Consider the following 16,058-nt stretch of genomic DNA (forward strand, 5'->3'; position numbering starts at 1 on the left):
CATTGGCCCATTGTCCGTGATTTCAAAAATACAAATGTCATCACATGCCGTAAACACGTGTACCTACCTACAACTTTTTTTAAGGTTTCGTACTACGAAAATTCGAAATTCAAAAGTTAAAACGTTTTGAAACTGTTTTTCCCTTTTGTTGTTGGAAAAATAAGGAAATACTTATGGAGGAAATAAATGAAAAGAAATGAGACTAACCGAATAAATGTTTTGTTTTGCGTAGCTATGTGTAATAATATGTGTAAGGGGTTAAAAAATAACGAGCTGATGAACTAGGTTTCCTAGTAGGTACCTAATGCTATTCCTAATTCTTTAAAAGCATTACCTTCATTTACTTACGAAACGTATTTACCTCATTGAGATAATATTACTATACGTATGGAGGAGACACCACGAACAAAATCTGTGCGCCATTTTTTTGCTCTAACTAAGTTTTAAAAATTATTATCTAGTTAGGTTCTTACCGATGAAAGTTATTCCTTTGCACATTTCCGTATTATTTGTATTATTTGTGCAATATCGTAACACACACGAAGGCATATTTGATGCGTTTCACTTTAAAACCATTAAAAAAAACCGCTCAACATACGTCATGTGGCGTATGTTGAGCGGAACATAAGTGATGTAGGCGGTGTCGTCTCCATATATGTATATCTCAATGATTTACCTATCTAATTTTTATCTCCTGATTCTATGATAAAGTCTGCTGTTTGTATCGCCTTGCCCTGTGCACAACTTAATTTAAAAAAAATATTAATTTACTTGAGTATCTATAGTCTATAGATGCAGTTTTGTAATGGTAAAAGAATTTTCATGATCAGCTCTTGAACAGCTCAGAAGATCCAAAGATTACCCTATAACCTCAGACACATGCTACCTTTTTAGAGAGTATTATATAAAGAAACGAAATTATATTATTATAAACGCTCCTCACGTGCAAAATTATAACGGGATTATGAGCATTTATATAGAACGCCTAATTGAGCAATGAGCATGTCCTAATACTACTTCTAGCACAATTTATTAGTGCCTCTACACACGGCGTAACTTGTAAGGTACATAAAAACCTTACTAACACACTAAGGTACTAAAGTTAATATAATTGTATTTCTGTAATTACTACAACCTGCAAGCCAAATCATTCAAATCAATTTAAAACTTATCTATACATATAATAAAATCGTAGGAAAGTCAAAACTGTTGTAACTACATTGAATATTTTTTAAAGTTAAGTATACTTGGGCGTGATCGATACCGAAGCCAAAAATGTAGTTTTTAGAATTTTTGTCTGTTTGTCTTACCCAACGAATTATACTTAGGTATCTATCTAATCCATAATGAAAGTCTAGACCAGTCTAGACTCTACCAGAGTCTAGACTCCATCCTGTGATCTATCACCATGAATCAAGCGGCAAGCCGTGATTCATAAATACATATTACGAATATGAGATGAAAAATAAATTAATGAATCATTATGTAATGCATTTTAATTATTACAATTTATTTTATGGTTCATGTTGCTGGTTATACAAATAATGCAGACGTGTCATCAATCACCTTTCTGTGAAAATAAATCCAAATTTCCAAACCGTTCCTAAACGAAAACGTCGCATACAACGTTTGAAGTGTCAACGATTGTTTGAAACGTCAAACAAATTTAATGTTTGTATTCGGAAATAAAGTTATTGAATCAGATAATTTTGATTGAAGAATAAATAATTAGTGAAAATAAGCCTGCCATTTCACCGCAAGCTTGCGTTCCAGTTTTAGATGACTCTCGGACGTAAATATCAAAATTCTTCTGGGTAAATGGCTTCATAATCCTTGTATGGGTGTAACAGTTTATTGATGCATGAACCAGCCTATTATTAATAAATGGAGAATTGATTTTTACTATTTATAGGAATGCTGGGGAGTCTCGTAAGGTCTATGCTAATCAGTCGAAGGTTGGGACTCTGTCAGGGTGCTCGTCTTCAGTAAGTTGTAGGGCTACCAACAGAATTCTATGATTCATACTGACATAGAAAATACTGTTATCCCCTTGATTAGAGTTTGTACCCGTGTAGCTATGTGCAAGCTGTTGTTTATATTTGGTTTTGTTGTATTATAAGCTCTCAATCAGCATGTTGTAATAATGTTGCTTTAATAACTGAATTAATTATTTTTACAAATGCCGATTCGAAATCGATTTTAGTACTGGGTGTAGTTATGTTCTTTTAAAATTTAATTAAAGTATTTTATAACTTATATAATTTCCCACACCAATCACGATAATTGATTATTTATCCTTATTTGTGTATTACTGTGCCTTAGTCCTTTTAAATAATTAGGTATGAGATTTTCCATTCTATTTATTGATTGTTTTATTTAAGTTGATATTTCAGTTTGTGAAAGAATTTTGTGTTTTATTTATAAGTGTGATTGCTATCTATGAATAAACTTTACATCTATCTATCTATCAACAATATTTTACACAAAATAATTCTAAATACCCACAGATATCACTATCAGACATGATTGAACCACCAGATTACGAAGAGGTCTGTGACCGCTTGATGGGTGATCAGGACCCACTAGCGTACCCGACCAATGATATCGAGCTGGTGACAGTTCCTCGGAGAATACGGACCCTGACGCACATCCTGCCTGATGAAGACCTGTAAGTATCTAGAAGATAAGTTTTATTGATGATTCAAAGCCAAAGAGGTGTTCTATATCAATCATATTATCAAAAGCTATAAAAAAATATAAAAATAGTTGCTCAAACGGACATTGTTCAAGCCCATTGCCCCTTTTCCCTATATTCCTTTCACAAGAACCTTCCTTGCTTCTAATTAGCTGAATTGGTAAGGCTGTTCTTAAGTTTTACGCTTAGCAACGTATTTGCCAATTCATTCACATAATGTTTTTAAATGTAGCCTCTAATAACAATTGTTTTTGTAAATTGTTCCAATGGTCTTCAAGTTTGGCCCATACTAATGTTTATTATACTAGCGTATTACACTAAATGTCTTATAGTTCAAAAGCGTCCATGTTCGTGCGCGACTGCGTCAGCTGCTACACATCAGACTACACAGTGGTCGAGTACAAGTATCGTTCGTACTCCGGATCCGCGTACGGCAGGGAGAGGCTAGCGGAGAGGATCGAGAGGTTACTGCAGGCTCCACCGCAAGTATATGAGGTTGACGCTGAACAGTCCACGTCTACCGAGGAATTGGCTTCGCAGCAGGTTAATTGTGACGTGATAAGTTTTTTAGTAGTGGGTTGTGGTTGTGAGAGTTGATAAATTGCCTGGCAGAGATCACTGCATAGTGATAAGGCTGCCCTTTGTGCTTTTTTTAAACTTATTTTTGTAACCTTTATGTATATTTTGTTTCTTGCACAATAAAGTGTTAAATAAATAAACAAATAAATTGATTGTTTTCGTATTATGGTGCAATGGCACACAATATAGATAGTTTAACTGTCACAAGATATGGAGTAAAAATTTTAACATTAGGCAGAATGATGATATTTCTTGTTACTTACCATGTTATTATTTTATTGAAAAGTTGAAAACTGGTCACAAGAGATAGAGTAAAATGTAATCAGGTTTCAATATTATACAGAATAGGTATTTTTAACTTATTGGAAACTTAACTAAATTACAGCTTTAATAATAAAACATTTGTAATATTATATTTCAACTTTAGCTAATATAACAAAGTTGACCATCACTATAAGTACCTAATTATTTAATTTTTAGAATTTGATCTATACATATGTCTAATCATTTCAGCTGTCCCTCCAATTCGAGTCACAACCGTCGAGCGGACGGCAATCAGTAGCCTCCATCTCATCATCATCATCATGCAACGAGACGCTCACCCCGCGCGGCTCGTGGGCCAGCCTCGACCTGCGCAGCTCATCATCAGACCCACTACTGCCTGACTTGTTTGAGAAGAAGCCGCAGGAACAGATCGATGCGGTGAATGAGGGCAGACGGTGAGTCATCATCATTATCATAACCACCACCATCGTCTTTGATTTAATAAATATTCTTTCTATTTACCTAACAGAAGTGTTAATTATAGCCCCGGTCAGTGGACTGTATGTTCTTATATGTAGAGGCGCAGAGGTTCCCACTTGTTGATTAAAACTCGCAGCAATTTCCAAGGTGATTTATTCGGTAGTATCATACAATATTTACAATTTTTACACGTTAAGTACATTTCTTTCCAACTTAAAACTAACGGTGTGTACAATGAGCAATTAGCGTAAGGGCACAATACGCCCCGCCCACTCGACCCTACTACCGCGGCTCGGTGCCTTTTTCGCAGGGTATAGCGCGCTCTCCACTGCCCGTCGCTCGGCACCGCCGTCGTCCGCGTAGTCGCCGTCCGCAACAAGAAGAATTCAAATATTCTATTTTATTCAAACTCATTGTTTTAACATTACAAAACTATTATGAATTGTAATCAACTACTGTTTGAACGTAAACATAGCAATTAATCCTACCCACAAAACTTTTATCTACATACTAATAATAATTTGACAGCATATTATTGTAGAAACTTATAAATATTCCACCTCAAAATATTACCCAATTAAAATGTTCCTTTTTCTATAGACAATAAGTGTTAATTTTGTATAACTTATATTCCAGATTAGAGAACAGGCAGTCAGATCTCCTAGGTCTTTATGCTCCATACTTGGATGAAGAAGAAGCAGTGGAACGGAGGCTGGCTGCGGAGATGCCGTGCGAGCTGATGGGGCACAGGATCCTGGTGGTGTGCCATCAGCTTAAGTGAGTTAAAACTTGAAAGAAAGTTTGATGTCTAATTTGAGAGCTTTCGAAATGTAAAATTTTCAAATCAAGTACTTAGTACTTTTTTATCCATTTTGTAATTTATTTTTTCAAAATAATAATAGAATTAGGAAGTTTCAAAATCTTGAAATTCTTTCAAAACATTAAATTTGATATTTTGGTTTTATGGCATTCAAATGCTTTCTTACTTACTTACTTACTTCAGCGGCGCAACGACCCAAAGAGGATCTTGGCCTCCGACACCAAAAGTTTCCAGGTTTCGCGCCTTAGCGCCCTGGTGTTGAGGTCTTCTACTTGAAGGATGTCCAGATCTTTTTGGACTTCGTCTCTCCAACGGTGACGAGGTCGGCCGACGGGGCGCCTACCGATCGGCTTGCTCATGTACACCCTCTTCGCAGCGCGATCGTTTGGCATCCTTTCTAGGTGACCGATCCATCGAAGGCGGGCAGCTTTAGTCTCACCAATAATGTTGGGTTCACGGATGAGATCTTCGATGTCTTCATTTTTCCTCATTCTCCAAGTTCCCTCATCAGTTTTTGTAGGTCCTAAGATTTTCCGATGTATTTTCCTTTCCGCAACTAAGAGCTTCTGTTCTTCTTTCTGGCTTAGTGTCCACGATTCGCACCCATACATTAGGATTGGTCTAATAATGGTTTTATAAATTTTGACCTTTGTTTTCCTGCTTATAATCTTGGACACAAGGATTTTATGGAGCGCTGCTGAGCATCTTAGTGCGTTTTGGATGCGGATATCTATTTCGGCTTCTCGGCGGTTAGTATCCGTAACGGTGCAACCTAGATATTTAAAGGAGTCTGTTCCTAGGTATGTAGTATCTCCGGTTACCAGATTTTTCCTACACACTCTAGTATCTTTGTACCTTTTCATATGCAGGTATTCCGTTTTTTCCCCGCTTATCTTAAGGCCAATCTTAAGACCTTCCGATTCTAGTGTCTTAGCCATTAACGTAAGATCTTGTTCACGTTGTCCTAGAAGCGCTAGATCGTCAGCGTATCCAATAACTTTGTGATTGCCGTTGAGCTCAATCCCACCCTCAAGTATCAGGATTTTTCTAATAAGGTATTCTAGAGCAAGATTGAACAGAATTGGTGAAAGTGCATCTCCTTGTTTTAGCCCAGTGGTGACTTCAAATACATCAGTAAAGCCTCGACAAACCTTGACTTTCATTTTACTGGTTTCGGTAGCTACTTTTACCATTCTTACCAGTTTTTCAGGGATTTGGAAAAGTCTCAAGATGTTATAGAGTGAATCCCTGTCGACGCTGTCATATGCTTTGATAAAGTCCACAAATAGGATGTGAAGGCTCTGTGCATACTCCCACCTTTTCTCCATAATCTGTCTCAAGAGAAAGATTTGGTCTGTTGTGCTGCGGTTTTTTCGAAAGCCGCATTGATAATCTCCCAAGATTTTCTCTGTGTAAGGTTCTAGGCGACCCAGTATTATATACGAGAGTACTTTATACGCCGTGGGCAATATCGCTATTCCTCTGTAGTTGGAGCATTTTCTTCGGGAGCCTTTTTTGTGAACTGGGCATATCACACCTAGGTTCCATTCATCCGGTTGTTTTTCTTCCTTCCATATCTTAGTAATGAGCTCGTACATTTTGGAGGTTGTTATATCTTCACCGTACTTCCACAGTTCACCTGGTATACCGTCAGCTCCAGGGGCTTTGTTGTTTTTAAGTTTTGATATTGCCTTTCGTACTTCTATTGGGCTTATCTCGTTTATAAAAGTATCATTATTTTCTATCACTTCAGTGATGGGGCTCCCTGCTACTGGACAATTCAGTAGGGTCTTAAAGTATTGTTTCCACTCTTCTTTGATATCATCTGGGTTCGATAGGAGCATCCCATTCTCATTTTCCAGAAGCTGAGACGAGGGCTTGCAGGCTTTCCTGAATAGCTTTATCTCTTTATAAAACTTTCGGCTTTGGCCAGCTTTACTAAGAGTTTCGACTTCATGCAATATATTATCAAGATGTTCCCTTTTAGCATGCTTCATGAGATTTCTGAGTCGATTCCGAGCTATCCGGTGTTTCTCTTTCCATCCTTCGTCCTGTTCCATGAGAATTTTATACTTTCGCCTCTCTTCATAGGCCTGTTCGCATGCAGTATTCCACCATTTTCTGTTCCCCGTTCTCTTTTTCCGTCCCAAGACTTTCAATCCCACCTCTTCCATAATACCCTTGGTTTCAACCCACATTTTATTTATATCTTCTGTGTTATCTAATTCCTGAAATCTATTTTTTAATTCTAATTGGAATGACTTTCTTATGTCTATATCTTTCAGTCTTTCGGTATCTAGATTTACTATTCCTTCACTGCCACCAATGCGCTGTATTCGGATTTTTGCTTTTATTTTTATGAGTAGTAGGAAATGATCAGAGTCGCAATCTGCTCCGCGATAGGTTCTCACGTCCTCTATGTTACTTCCATGTCTGCTGTCAACAAGCACGTGATCAATTTGGTTCACAGTGGTACCATCAGGTGATTTCCAGGTGCCTTTGTGAATATCTTTATGATCGAACATTGTGCTTTTTACTAGCATGGATTTAGAAGCCGCAAAACTTATCAGTCGTAGACCATTGTCATTTGTGTGTTGGTGCTTGCTGTATTTTCCAATAGTAGGAATGAACGTGTCTTCGCGTCCTACTTGCGCGTTTAAGTCACCCACAACAATTTTTACATCATAGTCTGCTATTTGATCATACACAAGCTCTAGGTCTTCATAGAATAAATCCTTTTGACTATCGTCTGTAATCTCAGTTGGTGCATAGACATTAACAATAGTAATGTGGGAGAATCTACTTTTTATCCGAAGCATACATATTCTGTCTGATACTGCAACAAATTTTATTACGTTCCCTAACACTTTATTATCTATCAAGAATCCTACTCCGTTAACATGTTTCCCGTTAGAATCACCGCTATAGAATAGAGTCGCCTTCCCGTCAATGTTGCACTCTCCGTTTCCTGGCCATCTCACTTCTTGAAGTGCTGCTATGCCGATTCTGTATCTTTGCAATTCCCTGTGCACCTGATATATTGCGCCTGGGCGATATAAGCTACGAACATTCCAAGAGACTAATCTTAAGTCCTTAAATCCACGCCGAGGGTCGTCGTTATGAGAAAATCGTATATAACTTTTTTGTGTCGGTTTCGTAACATAGGTTTTTTTTACGTGGATGGGGTGTTAACCCATCGCACAACCCCCATATTGCTGGAGGACCACACCCTTCGTTGGTCAGCGAGGCCATCGGCCTTAGCTGATAGTGCAGCTGGGCTGAACTACCAGCCTTCCCCCCATCCGCCACCCGGGGGACGCTCCCCTACGCCGTGAGGGCCGGCGCGAAATGCTTTCTAGATATAAATTTTTAGAGAATAGAAAAAAATTACGTATGGCGGGATTGGTCAGGACTTCAGGCGTCGCTCCGGAATGGCGAAAGACGCGGGATCGAATCCCGCCTGGTGTTGTTTAATAATAATTATTTAAAAAATAATTTTAAAAATTTTAAAGTTTATAACGTATTTTAAACGCCATTTATTCATTGTTTTATTACTTTTTGAACGCATAACGAACTTGGTCACAGGGAGACTATATTACTATAAAAAAAATACATCAAAATCATAATTCCAGGTTAGAACTTGACGTGGAACCGCTCTTCGCGTCCATGGCACTGTATGACGCGAAAGAAAAAAAGAAACTGTCAGAAAACTTCTATTTCAACCTAAACTCGGAATGTACAAGACAAATGCTGTCCGCGCACATTCCACACGCTGACCTTTCGACGCTGAGTCGCAGCGCTGTATTTGATATACTGAACCCGTCACCTGATATATTCCTTGTAGTACGAGTGGAAAAAGTGCTGCAAGGTGATGTGAATGAGTGCATTGAGCCTTATATCAAGGACGATAAGGTTGGTTTTTACTTGTATATTTTTTCCGCGCAAATACCGCATGCTGACCTCTCGACGCTGAGTCGCAGCGCTGTGTTTGATATACTGAACCCGTCACCTGATATATTCCTAGTGGTCAGGGTTGAGAAAGTGCTCCAGGGTGATGTTAATGAGTGCATTGAGCCTTATATCAAGGACGATAAGGTTGGTTTTTACTTGTATATTTTTGTACAAGACAAATGCTCACATACCACACGCTGACCTCTCGACGCTGAGTCGCAGCGCTGTGTTCGATATACTGAACCCGTCACCGGATATATTCCTTGTAGTACGAGTGGAAAAAGTCCTATTGAGCCTTATATCAAGGATGATAAGGTTGGTTTTTACTTGTATATTTTTGTACAAGACAAATGCTCACATACCACACGCTGACCTCTCGACGCTGAGTCGCAGCGCTGTGTTCGATATACTGAACCCGTCACCGGATATATTCCTTGTAGTACGAGTGGAAAAAGTCCTATTGAGCCTTATATCAAGGATGATAAGGTTGGTTTTTACTTGTATATTTTGGTACAAGACAAATGCTCACATACCACACGCTGACCTTTCGACGCTGAGTCGCAGCGCTGTATTTGATATACTGAACCCGTCGCCTGATATATTCCTTGTAGTACGAGTGGAAAAAGTGCTGCAAGGTGATGTGAATGAGTGCATTGAGCCTTATATCAATGATGATAAGGTTGGTTTTTGACTGTTTTTCTTAATAGTTGACATTTATTTGTTGTGCTAGTGGAGAAGGTCCTGCAGTGAAAGAGTGCACTGAGCCGTATATACAAGAAGATGAGGTCGGTTTTTATTGTGCTTATTTATGTGGCTCTTTGATATACTGAACCCGTCACCTGATATATTCCTAGTAGTTAGGGTGGAGAAAGTGCTCCAGGGTGATGTTAATGAGTGCATTGAGCCTTATATCAAGGATGATAAGGTTGGTTTTTGCGTATATATTTTCTTTGTAATGCTGTTATACACACGCACATATTGAAAAGCTGTTATCCTACCCTTGATATATGTTTAACACATTATATTGATTCTATAAATTATATTTTTTTCAAATGTCTCTTTAATCTTATGTAGTACCCTCAAATATTATGAAAGTAAATATCTTTTTATTTTTTTTTACTCAGAACCGTGAGAAAGTCCGCGCAAGCGCACAAGCGGCTTGCAATCGCCTTGGCAAGTTCCGAATGCCGCTCGCCTGGAGCGCTGTTTCTTTACTCAATATATTATCTGGCTCTAATAGCTTGGAAAGAGAGTCCGATAAGGATAGCAACTCGAATACTAATAGCTTGGGTGAGTAGTCATACATATACAAATTACACGCTTACAATCGTGAACTTTCCAATTCATTCACAATTGCAAATATAATAAACTTTAGGTATCAAATTGAACACAATTTTTTGTTATATAATTTCATAAAAAATCGGTGGTAAATGTTTTTGTTATTCACGAATATAAATTCAAATACCTAACTGATGAAACTGAATACAGACCACAAGTCAAAAATAGATAAAAAAAAAATAGATTGTATAGCCCTTCCCCGGAGGCCGTGGGTATCTATGCAAGATTTCCCCACTTAAAAAAAAGGATACGTACTTGTGCTTTTGATTGATTTTTTTTTTATGTTATAACAATTCAAAATTAAAACCAAATGTTTCTATCCAGACCGTAAAGCGTCATCCAGCAGTTTAGAACAGTTACGCCGTCGTGCCGGCGAAGTAGGAGGGTCTCTCACACGCAAGGGCTCAGTGGAACGACGGGCCAATCCACAGGACCATGATCTGCCGAACACTTTGGACACTTTCAAGCCCATTGTCATCACTGTTACTAGCTTTTTTAAACAGGTAATTTTATTTATTTGTCGCGGAAGAATTCTAGAAAATACCCGCGGCCCCATCATTAAAGCGGCTCGACGGAACACAGTGGGGTTTTAGTCGGTAAGAATCCGACATAACCCACGGCTCCTTCCCCGGGGGCCGTGGGTATCTTTGGAAGATTTCCCCACTTTAAAAAAAAGGGGTAATTTTATTTATTTACTAGCTGTGCTCGTTTTACCCGCAGTGCTCCGCTCCTGTTGGTTTCAGCGTGATGATATATAGCCTTAACCTTCCTCGATAAATGGGCTATCTAACACCGAAATAATTTTTCAAATCGGACAAGTAGTTCCTGAGATTAGCGCGTTCAAACAAACAAACAAACTCTTCAGTTTTATAATATTTGTGTAGAATATAGATTAGCATTTACCCAGCTCGTCTATTATCATGCTATGGTTGCAAATGCTGCCATACCGAGATCTGATGCATTCTCTATTAAGCGTCCTTATTTTCAATATCTTTAAACAGATGACATATTTAAAGTTATCATAACAAAATAATTCTAAGAATGTTTTATATCAATCTAAATTAAATTTCAACTATATTCTTAAAAATGGTCAACTTTTCTTAACAGCCAAAAACCTTCATAGCAAAATAAAAACACAAAATAATTACCTTTTATATTATTTCCTCAAACATAGGAAACAGATAAACTCCGCGATGAGGATTTATACAAGTTTCTCGCTGAGATAAAGCGGCCGAGTTCAGCGCCGAAGAAACTCAAGTGCATTCCGGGAACTTTGAAGATTGAAGTGTCTCCTTGTCCAGAGGAAATAAAGAATGGTTTAACTCCAGAGCTCGCTAAATTGGCACCTTATGGAGGTAATATTCAACTTTAAAAGAAGATATCGCTGCGTAATTTATTTGTTTATTGGTTTTTGATATACTATAAATAACTAGACTCACAATTGCCTCTTAAAAGGTCGTCAGTATAAGCGCTGTATGCAACACGCATTGAAATTGGCACTTTATTTCGTAGCAGTAATGTTTAAAGTCTTTTTCAGGGCAGGATGTTTAAAAGTAATGAGAACATTCAAAGCTCTTATTATACGTAATAACCAGGGGGTATCTTAAATCTAAAGTGTATGCCAACAAACCAACTTCTCTAGTGCATTTAAAAGAAAATATCCGGCACGAAATGGCAGCCATCACTGTGTCCACCTGCCGAGCTGTCATAAATATTTTTACTGTTCGATTAAATGAGTGCCTTGAAAGCAATGGACTGCATTTGGACGATATTACTATTAAGAAATAAATTCCCATATTATGCACTTTAATAATTAATAAACATTTTATCAATACACCGCTTACTTTTTTTTTTATTCATCCACAAAATATAAACTTTCTTTTGAGACACCCTGTATTATGGCTGCCATTCCAACGTGGTTTCAAATTTTCAAAATACAATCTATGTCAGAAGATGTAATCACCAAACATGTTTTACTACTGTAAAAAAACTTGCCGTTGTGAATCTTATACATCTATTCTATAACGTCAATATCTTTATGAGCATACTAGCTGTGCCCCACGGTGTTATCCGCATTGCTCCGCTCCTGTTGGTCTTAGCGTGATGATATTATAACCAAACGCCTTCCTCGACAAATCGGCTATCTAACACCGAAAGAATTTTTCAAATTGGACCAGTACCTAGTTCCTTAGATTGGCGCGTTCAAACAAACAAACAAACTTCTTCAGCTCTATAATATTAGTATACATTCTATAGCATCGATTTCTGGATAAGCATATTAAATCCAACCACTTATTTCCTAAGCTATTATCTTCACCATTATCTTCACCACCTTTTTCCCCCACAGACGACAACATTCGTCCCTGCAAGGAGATCCTACCATTCCCCATTGTGGTGCCCGCTCAGCCCCACCACCACTACAGGAGTCTTCTTTACGTGTGCGTGCGTGATATTAATCTAGCTGCGTATACTTCACGGACGGGGTCCGCGAGGAATATCACGGTACGGATATAGTGTTATTTTTAATTAAATTATATGAAAAAAAGAGTCATACAAAATAATATCAAAAAGGGTACCAGAAACCTGCATTGCCTACAGAAATCTCTGCCAGGCAATCTTTATTGTGTAAAATAAAATTATTATGACAAAAAGTTGGCTCGGGAATGTGTAAAATATAAATGAAAAATGTTTTTAAAAAAACATCTCTTAACTATATGGTTCATTATAGTATTCCAAATTTCGTTATTTTGACTGGGTATTTAATACCCTTCAGCTATAACTATAAAGGACATAGTGTGAATACAGAAACAGAAAATATCATAAAATATACAACTACCCGCAGGTGAGAGTTCAACTAATGTCTGGTGAGGATCAGTCAGCGGCGTTGCCAAACATCTTCGGAAGAAGTTCCTGTCCAGAATTTAGCACTGAAGCTTATACTACTGTGCTGTATCATAACAAGTGAGTTTAATTTATATGGCAATACTGTTATCATCGTTTATTTTTTTATTTTGATATAAAATAACGTTTCAAATTGATTGTTTAGTTTCATTGATGTAAGAATCTTACATATATTGAACCATATACAAAGTACAATTTAAAAAGAAAAAGAAACATTTTGCGAAAATCCTAACTTTCTGAAAAAAAATGTGTGTGTGTACTAGTGTACACACGTAAGAAGTGAAACTTCTTTATGACCTTATTTTTCAAAAAATAATTAACTCTATGCAACTTTACAGAAATATGTCGAATCACGCGTGGTAGAGATAAGAAAAAGATGGCGCGTAACGGAAAAATGTCGCGCGTAACGAAAAAATGTTACCCTAAATTTTTTTCTAACCCCGATAAAGAAGTTTCACTTAAATAATAGATGCAAAATGTAAAAAAAAACAGCAAAGAAAGAAATGAAGTAACAGCTCTTATCTAATGCAATTCAATTAAGTAATTACTAATATTTATCCTGGTCCTTTCAATAAGGAACCCATCCCTCTACGACGAGATCAAGATCAAGCTCCCTGCGGATCTTGGTGACCAGCATCACTTGCTATTCACGTTCCTACACGTCGCGTGTCAACGGAAACCGGTCGCACCTGACCAGGAGAAGAATGTGGAAACACCTGTGGGATATACGGTAGGTTTGGGAAATTATAGTCGTTAGTAAAACTTAAAAACAAAATAGGCCCCAAGTGTGAACCTTGGAGAACACCCGAGGTATATAGGGATGCTATTTAAAACCGTTTACTGTAACGTTTAGTATTTATTGCCTAATAAAGACGCACTTCGCAACTTTATAAGTATCAGAAAATGATTCACCGTATCAAATGTCTTACTAAAATCTATATATTGCAGATTTTTCTTGCCATCTCAATAGATGGCAAGAAAAAGATGAAAGAAGAATGCCAATGCATATCACACAATTACCACTAAGTGATAATCGCTCCTAAATGACAATATAAAAGTCAAGTAATTGCCCGACCATTATCGTTTTATAAGATAGGTGTTTAAACTGTCTATTTTTTGCCTGTCATTGTCTTATTTTTTCTAATCATTGCTTAGTGGTTTATAAAATACAATATTATTATTTGTTGGTGTAAAATCGAGTTTCGTTTTGATATTGTATGGTGTATTCTTGTGTTCAGTGGCTACCACTATGCCGCAACGGCAAGCTGTCCTGCGGCGAGCACGCACTACCACTAATGGCAGAAGCACCTCCAGATAACTATTCATACATCTTCCCCGACGTGCTGCTGCCCGGTACACGATGGATCGATAACCACCGGCCGCTGTTCAGCGTGGCTCTAGAGGCGCACACCACTGTGCACCCGCAGGTGAGTTAAACGATAAAATTTTTCCCTATTGTATACTCTTTCCTACAAATATTTTACCTTTTTTTTTAAAGTGGGGAAATCTTGCATAGATACCCACGGCCCCCGGGGAAGGAGCCGTGGGATATGTCGGATTCTTACCGACTAAAACCCCACTGTGTTCCGTCGAGCCGCTTTAATGATGGGGCCGCGGGTATTGGTTGGAATTCTTCCGCGACCACAAATATTTTAAGTACCTAAAATAAATAGTATACAACATAAGCGTGGACTTTTTATTTTAATATAAATTTTTATTAAGAACATGACAGTTAGTTGTGCCTTGTTTAGTAAAATTGTAATCAGTGACATTCGTATTTGACACTAAGAAGTCGTCTAAATAAAGAAAACCAGTAATGTCATTATTGTTCACTGGCTAACTGGATTATTTTGTTGATTAACTAGCCAGTTTTTTTAATATATTTTACACTTTTTTTTCCCTATACAATACCCTTTCCTACAAATATTTTACCTAAAATAATATTTCTCTATTTAAGTGAATAAAATGTAATCTTTATTGAGAAATAAATGTCTTTAACCGTAAAATAAATAGTAACTAGTTTCTGTGTCATACATTAATCACCAAAATTAATATCATCAAATACTTATTTCTTTAGGATAGCTACATAGAGAGGTTCGCAATGGCGTGCGAAGCGGTGCAAGAGGGGAATATTCCTCCGCGTATCGGCTTGGCTAACATGGAGGCGGAACTTAGAGCAAGGTGTGTGTTTTTGAACTATGTCGCTATGAAGTAATATTTATTTTAACTTCTAACTTACTGTTGTGTAATGTGTTGTTTACTAAAATTCGGAATATGTAAAATTCGTATTTGGCACTAAGATGTCGTCTAAATAAAGAAAACCATTTCATTATTGTTCACTGGCTAACTGGATTGTTCTGTTGACTTACATTGAATTTAAACAAGTTCCATAAATGATAATGTATTTCGGCACTAAAAAACTATCATTATGTCAAAATAAAATTTTCGACGGGTCGTTAAAAACTGATAAAATAACACTCGACGGTCCAATCTAAAATACTCACTTTTTACATATCTAACGTGACATACTTAGTAAATTACTAGCGGTCCGCCCCAGCTTCGCCCGTGGTACATATTTCGCAATAAAACGTAACCTATGTCCTTTCTCAGGTTCTAAAGATTATCTGTGTCAAATTTCATCAAAATCGGTTCAGTAGTTTATGCGTGAAAACCATATATACATAATTACAAACCTTTCCTCTTTATAATACATATTAGTATAGATTATCATTCATTCATTGCAGTATAACGGAGCTGCCAACAGCTAACGTGGAAGCCCTCGCACGCTACCTCCCCGTAGTAGCGGACAAGCTGCTGCAGCTGCTTGTAGCCCCGCCCTCACTCGCCGGACAGACGCTGAACATCGCGCAGGACGTGTTCACTTGCCTCGCGCACCTGTTCACTGATATCACTGTGGGTTATGACTTAAAATTTTTTCTTAAGCTTTGATCCCTAGCTAGTGCAGCCAGCATATACTACTTGCTAGTGTGGACATTGTGTATATGAAGACATTTTATTTTGGAAATAAAA

General features: G+C 37.5%; 1 protein-coding gene across 4 annotated transcripts in view; it reads left to right on the forward strand.

The window, feature by feature from the left end:
• The first annotated feature begins 1,629 nt into the window (after positions 1 to 1,629).
• Zir (dedicator of cytokinesis) overlaps positions 1,630 to 16,058 on the forward strand; it is a 33,771-nt gene continuing 19,342 nt past the window's right edge. Inside the window, exons 1-16 of one of the 4 annotated variants that reach the window (XM_089708790.1) lie at positions 1,630 to 1,814; positions 1,913 to 1,985; positions 2,508 to 2,668; positions 3,028 to 3,238; positions 3,788 to 3,993; positions 4,655 to 4,795; positions 8,471 to 8,750; positions 9,914 to 10,079; positions 10,452 to 10,630; positions 11,302 to 11,482; positions 12,475 to 12,629; positions 12,970 to 13,088; positions 13,605 to 13,758; positions 14,267 to 14,455; positions 15,106 to 15,209; positions 15,773 to 15,941. In XM_089708790.1, the coding sequence (XP_089564916.1) occupies positions 1,780 to 1,814; positions 1,913 to 1,985; positions 2,508 to 2,668; positions 3,028 to 3,238; positions 3,788 to 3,993; positions 4,655 to 4,795; positions 8,471 to 8,750; positions 9,914 to 10,079; positions 10,452 to 10,630; positions 11,302 to 11,482; positions 12,475 to 12,629; positions 12,970 to 13,088; positions 13,605 to 13,758; positions 14,267 to 14,455; positions 15,106 to 15,209; positions 15,773 to 15,941 (2,523 nt within the window). In that variant the 5' untranslated portion in view covers positions 1,630 to 1,779. The remainder of the gene's footprint in view (positions 1,815 to 1,912; positions 1,986 to 2,507; positions 2,669 to 3,027; positions 3,239 to 3,787; positions 3,994 to 4,654; positions 4,796 to 8,470; positions 8,751 to 9,913; positions 10,080 to 10,451; positions 10,631 to 11,301; positions 11,483 to 12,474; positions 12,630 to 12,969; positions 13,089 to 13,604; positions 13,759 to 14,266; positions 14,456 to 15,105; positions 15,210 to 15,772; positions 15,942 to 16,058) is intronic. The other 3 variants (XM_089708797.1, XM_089708803.1, XM_089708811.1) reach the window with 3 other exon arrangements.

This window comes from Colias philodice, chromosome 2, assembly GCF_061535455.1.
Source record: "Colias philodice isolate Cphi_HAF_F1 chromosome 2, ilColPhil1 Martin Lab GWU primary, whole genome shotgun sequence".
NCBI lineage: Eukaryota > Metazoa > Arthropoda > Insecta > Lepidoptera > Pieridae > Colias > Colias philodice.